General features: G+C 40.5%; 1 protein-coding gene across 3 annotated transcripts in view; it reads left to right on the top strand.

Moving 5' to 3' along the window:
- Window positions 1-573: 573 nt before the first annotated feature.
- rexo5.S (RNA exonuclease 5 S homeolog) overlaps window positions 574-8050 on the top strand; it is a 32191-nt gene continuing 24714 nt past the window's right edge. The window contains exons 1-3 of one of the 3 annotated variants that reach the window (XM_018239195.2): window positions 574-626; window positions 6123-6312; window positions 7480-7598. In XM_018239195.2, the coding sequence (XP_018094684.1) occupies window positions 6181-6312; window positions 7480-7598 (251 nt within the window). In that variant the 5' untranslated portion in view covers window positions 574-626; window positions 6123-6180. The other 2 variants (XM_018239194.2, XM_018239196.2) reach the window with 2 other exon arrangements.

Below are 8050 nucleotides of genomic sequence, written 5' to 3'. Positions count from 1 at the left end.
AAAGTTTCAGCTTCTCAATATCAGCGATGATCCAGGACTTCAAACTTGCCACAGGGGGTCACCATCTTGGAAAGTGTCTGTGACTGCTTTTTGTCCTGCTGTGTAGTAATTATCTGTATTAATTACTAATCAGCCTTATATTGTGACATTTCTATTCTATGTGTACTGTATATTGTGAGTGGGTCCCTAAGCTCAGTAAGTGACAGCAGCACAGAGCATGTGCAGTGAATCAGTAGAAAGGAAGATGGGGAGCTACTTGGGCATCTTTGGAGGCACAGATCTGTACTGCTAAAGGGCTGTGGTAGCCTTGGGCTGGTACATTAGGGGTAAAATACAGAAATATTTATCTTATGCATGTATATTTAGCTTTGGCAATGTAACCAACAAATAAAAAAACAGGCAATAAATCCAGGGAAAAAAGTTTTTAAGAAAACCTATAAAAATGACAAGTTGACAGATTGTGTTTAATCATTGACATTTACAATAAAAATATTATATGGATTGTGTTTAATCATTGATGTTAGTTCTTCACGTTCTAACACAGGCCCTGATCACAATGAGAAGGGAGAAGCTGACCTGCAGCAGGAAAGCAACGCCAGAGCTGTGTTGTCCGACAAAATCTACTGGTGAGTTCCTTTCTTGTAACAAACACACACACATACTGTATATATGTATATATCTAAATGAATTGCAATAAAAAAAATCAAAATGTTTTACAGGAATGACAATATAATGTACTGTTGCTCTGCATGGGTAAAACCCGCGTGTTTGCAGCCATTCAAGCACAGGACACATATAGTAGATAACAGATACATTCTGAAGAATCCCATTGTATACTACAGAGCTTATCTGTTATCTGCTGTGTATCCTGTCTTTTCTCCTTTTTCAGCTTTGAATGGCTGCCCCCATGGCTACACAGCAGCTTGTTTATATAAACTATAGTAGTACTTATCTGTTATCTACTGTGTATCCTGTGCTTGAATGGCTTCCCCCATGGCTACACAGCAGCTTGTTTATATAAACTATAGTAGTACTTATCTGTTATCTACTGTGTATCCTGTGCTTGAATGGCTGCCCCCATGGCTACACAGCAGCTTGTTTATATAAACTATAGTAGTACTTATCTATCTACTGTGTATCCTGTGCTTGAATGGCTGTCCCCATGGCTACACAGCAGCTTGTTTATATAAACTATAGTAGTACTTATCTGTTATCTACTCTGTATCCTGTGCTTGAATGGCTGCCCCCATGGCTACACAGCAGCTTGTTTATATAAACTATAGTAGTACTTATCTGTTATCTACTGTGTATCCTGTGCTTGAATGGCTACCCCCATGGCAGCTTGTTTATATAAACTATAGTAGTGTTTCTGAAGCAAACACACCAGTTTTACCAATACAGAGTAACAAGACATTTCATTGTCATGACTTTAAATCACTTTCAATTTTTTTTGTTTTTACTGTTCCATTAAAGGGGTGGTTCACCTTTAATTTACATTTTAGGGGCATATTTATCAAGGTTCCAATTTCGAATTGAAAAAACTTCGAAATTCAAACAGACCAACCGAAAGTAAGTCTAAGTTTTTTTTTTTTGGTTGAATAGGTCCGTTTTGGATCGATTAGGATTTGAAGGTATAGCGCATTCGATCGAATTCGATTCGACATTTTTCCCAAAAAAAACCTTGATTTTTTCAAAGTTCACCAATTGACTCCAAATAAGTTTTATGAGGTCCCCCATAGGCTAAAACAGCAATTTTGGCAGGTTTTAGATGGCAAATGGTCGACGTTGAATTTTTAAAGAGACAGTACACCGATTTCTTTTCAAATGCAAATCGAATTTGGACTGCAAATAATAGCTCGAAATTCGAATTCTTTTCATTCGAAAATTCACCTATACCTTTGATAAATCTGCCCCTTAGTATGTTATAGAATGAGCCATTGGCCAATGCTAAGCAACTTTTCAATTGGCCTTCATTTTATATTTTTTTAGTTTTTACCTTATATGCCTCCTTTTTCTAACTCTTTCCAGCTTTCAAATTGTGGTCACTGACCCCATCTAAAAACAAATGCTCTGTAAGGCTACAAATGTATTGTTATTGTTTATTACTCATCTTTCTATTCAGGCCTCTCTTAATCATATTCCAGTCTCTTATTAGAATCAGTGCATGGTTGCTAGGGTAATTTGGACCCTAGCAACCACACTGCTGGAAACTGCAGAGCTGCTGAATAAAAAGTTAAATAACTCAAAAACCACAGATAATAAAAAATGAAAACCAATTGCAAATGGTCTCAGAATATCCCTCTCTACAGCAAACTAAAAGAAACCTTAATTAAGACAAAAAACAATTGACTTTTAGAATATGCAAATAAACTCAGAATTGTATCTTAAAATGGATATATAATCTAATCTATCGGAGAGAGTACACGAAGAGAACTAACACAGAGGTTTATGGTTTTGGGTGTCGTAAATACAGCCGTAATCTGAGGACGTGATGTGTTGAAAATAATGCCCCTGCAGGTCCAGACTATATATATATGTAAACAATAAGCACCTATAATAATTTCCATTCCCGGGTACCCCGGCCAGACAGCGACCCCATCAGCAATGTAAGACTTTCATTTGAATTTCCCCCTTCCCGACCCAGTCCGAGCAGCGACCCCATCAGCAATGTAAGACTTTCATTTGAATTTCCCCCTTCCCGACCCAGTCCGAGACGTCACTTCTCAGTACAGTCAGTAGGGCTGATAGTCGAGTGTGCGTGCGTGCAGGAAAGCGACTAAATACGGAAGCCTGACAGGCAGCGGCTGAATTTACAGTAACAGGGAGAGTAATCGAATGCCGATGGAATCTACACGCATGCTGAGGTAAATAACTCCCCGTGGGGCACGTGTGTTGGTGCTGGAGATTCAGTCGTGGATTTTTTGCTACTTATCTGTGTATTTGTGTGGGAGCTGCAGACTCATCTGTTATATATTGTTATATAGGCAAGTTGGTACGTTATGAGGAGAAGAGGGGCCCCTGCATTAGCTTGGAGTCCTCCTGTGTAGGGCAGGGGCCATCACTTGCTACATTATATAATCACTCTTTGTGCTCCAGTGATGCTGAAAAACCACAAGGCAAGTTTCCTCTCTCTCCCTCAGTGGTGGAGTCATTAGAAGTCAGGGGGGCCCCAAAGCAAAACCATTTTATAGACCTACTACACTCACCACAAGGCCGAATATTCACACCACATTGTCAGCTTTCCCTTTATTGACTGCTACTCCTCTTACTCACAGATAACACTGCCATTGTACAGGTCTGTGAGCGCTTCACATAGTGTCACCTTTCCAAGTCAATGTTTGTAAAGCTGGGAGTTTCAGGTGAACGATGGACTCTGGGAGTTGCAGGTGAACGACGGACTCTGGGAGTTGCAGGTGAACGACAGGGACACTGGGAGTTGCAGGTGAACGACAGGGATACTGGGAGTTGCAGGTGAACGACAGGGACACTGGGAGTTGCAGGTGAACGACAGGGACACTGGGAGTTGCAGGTGAACGACAGGGACACTGGGAGTTGCAGGTGAACGACAGGGACACTGGGAGTTGCAGGTGAACGACAGGGACACTGGGAGTTGCAGGTGAACGACAGGGACAATGGGAGTTGCAGGTGAACGACAAGGAAGCTGGGAGTTGCAGGTGAACGGCAGGGACGCTGGGAGTTCCTGGGGAACGACAGGGACGCTGGGAGTTGCAGGTGAACGACAAGGAAACTGGGAGTTGCAGGTGAAAGGCAGGGACACTGGGAGTTCCAGGTGAGCGACAGGGATGCTGGGAGTTCCTGGGGAATGACAGGGACGCTGGGAGTTCCTGGGGAACGACAGGGACGCTGGGAGTTCCTGGGGAATGACAGGGACGCTGGGAGTTGCTGGGGAACGACAGGGACGCTGGGAGTTGCTGGGGAATGACAGGGACGCTGGGAGTTGCTGGGGAATGACAGGGACGCTGGGAGTTGCTGGGGAACGACAGGGAAGCTGGAAATTGCTGGTGAACGTCAGGGATACTGGGAGTTGCTGTGAACAACAGGGCCGGTGGGAGTTGCTGGTAAACAATAGGGATGCTGGTGAACGACAGGGGCGCTGAGAGTTGCTGGTGAACGACAGGGATGCTGGGAGTTGCTGGTGAATGACAGGGACACTGGAAATTGCTGGTGAACGTCAGGGATACTGGGAGTTGCTGTGAACAACATGGCCGATGGGAGTTGCTGGTAAACAATAGGGATGCTGGGAGTTGCTGGTAAATTATGGGGATGCTGGTGAACGACAGGGGCGCTGAGAGTTGCTGGTGAACGACAGGGATGCTGGGAGTTGCTGGTGAACGTCAGCTGAAATGGTGCAATTTTGCCATTGATTAAAGCACAGAAAGCTAATATCAGTCCTGCAGTCAGCTTCTAAAAACTTTTTTTTTTGTTTTCATATTGTTCACCATAAACAAAGACTTTTTTTCAACTACTTAACATCTTTTAATTTTTAACCGTTTTCCCTAAATTGAAGTTTAACGTTTAATGTTCCTGTCTCTAGTGTCTCACTCTGGCAACTTAGTGATCCAGAAGCATCTGAACTGTTACAATTTGTTATATTTAGTTGATACATTTAGTTGATACATTTCTCAGACGCATCTGGGGAATATTAGCAACTATTGTATCAATTCTAACAGCTCCCTTTAATGAAACTCAGGGATTCTGCTCCGGTAACAAACGTATCAACTAAATGTATCAATTTAGAACCGTTAAAGAGTCGGCGACTCCCCCCCCCCCACTTCCCAGAGCTGCTTTAGAAGGTGAAAACTGACACTTTACACTTTAATATTAGAAACACAGTCACAAATGGAAAGTAATTGGAAAAAGTAATTATTTCTGGTGAACTATCTGAAACCAACTGAACTGGAAAAAGTGTTTGAAGGTGAACAGCGAACAGCTTCTTTAATCTCTAGTCTTCTACTAGTGCACATTCCAGATTGCCACTGGCACCTCAGTTGTCTCAGTCTAGTACAGGTATGGGACCTGTTATCCACAATGTTTGGGACCTGGGGTTTTCTCGGTAACAGTTCCGTAGTTTGGATCTTCATACATTAAGTCTACTTAGAAAATCATGTAAACATTAAATAACCCCAATAGGCTGGTTTTGTTTCCAATAAGGATTAATTATATCTTAGTTTGGATCTAGTACAAGCTACTGTTTTATTATTAGAGAAATATTTTTTTTTAAAAATTTGGATTGTTTGGATAAAAGGATCTATGGGAGATGGCTCTCGTGATTCAGAGTTTTTTGGATAATGGACCTGTACATCAATACTACTGTCTGAATACCTTTAACCTGGGCAAGTTTGGCTTTCTGAGGGTTCAGCCATGATCTAACTGACTCCAAGATGTCTTTGTGTGTTATTATTGCTACGCTGTTTTTTGTGTCCAAGTTTTTTTTTTTTTTTGGAAGCATTTTCTATCCAAGGTTTATAGGTTTGCAGATGGAATATGGTGCGGTATCATAACATTGTGAGATATTTATTCATGATCAGGTGTGTTAAAACCAATGTACAAAAGGTTTTAGAGCATGGCACAGAGAGTATTAGTTCTGGCTCCCAAGTCTCAGAGTTGCCCTATAACCAAAAAACGATTAAGTATATCATACAGTGTTCAACTTCTTTATTATTTATGTTTGGGAAGTCCATATGGTTGAGCAGTGAGTCCCAGTATCCCTCCAAGAGTCTTCAGTAGTGCTTGGGATACTGGAACTTCCATGTAAAAATACTGCATATCTTGTAGTTGCTTACACAATAAAGTAATTCCATTGTACATTTATCAACATCCACCAAGTATTGAATCGCAGAAAGAGAGAGTTTCACGAGAGAGGGCAGATTTTTCAATGTAATAATTAATGATGGGAGAATCTGACCCTTTTTGCTTCGCCAAAAATTCATGAAAAGTTGAAAATTCACCAAAATGCATTAAAGTCTATGGGTGTCAAAATGTATTTTGTCGCGCAACAATTTTCACTGATTGGAGTCTATAGGTGTAATTTTTCCTGCTTTAAACTATATGAGCATTTGTGTCTCATTAGCATTTTCTTATTTATTTTCATGTGTTTCCAGGCCTATTTCTATATAAAATAAACAAAGCCATTGCCGCCATCCCTGTAAACTCCGGGAAATGGGTGAGGAGCCTTCTCTTAATACCCATAAAAGACGGAACTGTTATATTGAAGATGAAACGGAACCTAAGAAGAAAAGAGTGAAGTCTGAAGATCAAAATATTAATGGTTCCACTTTACACAAACACAAGGTGATGTAACCTCAGTAATTAAAGGAGAGCTAAAGCCTAACTAAATAAGTAGCTAGAAATGTTGTACATTATATTTTGTGCTTCTGTACCAGCCCAAGGCAACCACAGCCCTTTAGCAGTAAAGATCTGTGTCTCCAAAGATGCCCCAGTAGCTCCCCATCTTCTTTTCTGCTGATTCACTGCACATGCTCTGTGCTGCTGTCACTTACTGAGCTTAGGGACCCACTCACAATATACAGTACACATAGAATAGAAATGTCTCAATATAAGGCAGAATACAGATAATTACTACATGGCGGCACAGAAATCAGTGCAATTAGCATCAGAATTTAATAATCAGCCCTGTAGCATCAGCTTATATTACAGACCAACCTCATTTTCTGCTTGATCATTTGTGACGACCCCTAAGCTTAGCTTCTCAACAGCTGCTAAGAGCCCACTGAGCATGTGAGTGTCACAGACACTTTCCAAGATGGTGACCCCCTGTGACAAGTGTGAAGTCCTGGATCATTGTTGCTATTGACAAGCTGAAACTTTAGGCTGGTGCAATAAGTTCAGTATATAAAACATGGAATTTTTAGCCACATTCAATTTTAGGGTTTAGTTCTCCTTTAAGGAGTGCCCTGGTATTTTTATACTGCGCTCAAAGCTGGAGATTCTCTGCCCAGTTCAAGACTTCCCTACCACCTAGTGTCAGACCATGGTGATCTAATGTTGACCAGAAACTTTGTTATACAGGTATGGGACCTATTATCCAGAATGCTTGGGACCTGGGGCTTTCCTGATAATGGATCTTTCTGTAATTTGGATCTTTATATCTTAGGTATACTAGAAAATCATGTTAACATTAAATAAACCCAACAGGCTGGTTTTGCTTCCAATAATGATTAATTGGGATCAAGTACAAGCTACTGTTTTATTATCTACAAAGAAAAAGGAAATAATTTTTAAAAATCTGGATTATTTGGATAAAATGGAGTCTTTAGGAGATGGCCTTTCTATAATTTTGAGCTTTCTGGATAACGGGTTTACCTGTATCAGGAAATCAAGTTTCTGTAGTCATCCACATCAGCCTTCAATTTCATAATTGTGTTGGTAAATGGGAAGTCTATATCGGCTGGAACATTTTATAGAAGAATTGACACACGTTTGTTCTCTTTGATACAGAAGTCACCCAGACTTTCCCCTGCATTATTTCGGGATAACTGTATCATCCAACACCAACAAATCCATGAGCTTCTTAAATATGCCTGTCTGGGAAAAAGTTGCAGTTCAGCCCAGCCAAGGTAAGCTCCTTTCAGATTGCCTTTAAAAGGGTAGTTCACCTTTAAGTTAACTTTTAGTATGCTATAGAATGGCTAATTCTAATCAATGTTTCCAATGGCCTTCATTTTGCCTTTTTTATAGTTTTTTAATTATTTGCCCTATTCTTCTGACTCTTTCCAGCTTTGAAATGGGGGGGGGCACTGACCCCATCTTAAAATAAATGTTCTGTAAGGCTAAAAATGTAATGTTACAGCTACTTTTTTTACTTCTCTTCCTATTCAGGCCTCTCCTATTCATATGCATTTTTTTTTACAGTAGTGCATGGTTGCTTGGGTAATTTGTACCTTAGCAACCAGAGTGATGAAACTGCAAACTGGAGAGGTGCAGAATAGAAAGCTAAATAACTCAAAAACCACAAATAATAAGAAAATGGAAACCAATTGCAAATTGTTTCAGAATATCTCTCTCTTCA

Source organism: Xenopus laevis, chromosome 9_10S (assembly GCF_017654675.1).
Source record: "Xenopus laevis strain J_2021 chromosome 9_10S, Xenopus_laevis_v10.1, whole genome shotgun sequence".
NCBI lineage: Eukaryota > Metazoa > Chordata > Amphibia > Anura > Pipidae > Xenopus > Xenopus laevis.
The sequence above is the reverse complement of the archived record's forward strand: the minus strand, read 5'-3'. Positions and strand labels throughout refer to the sequence as shown.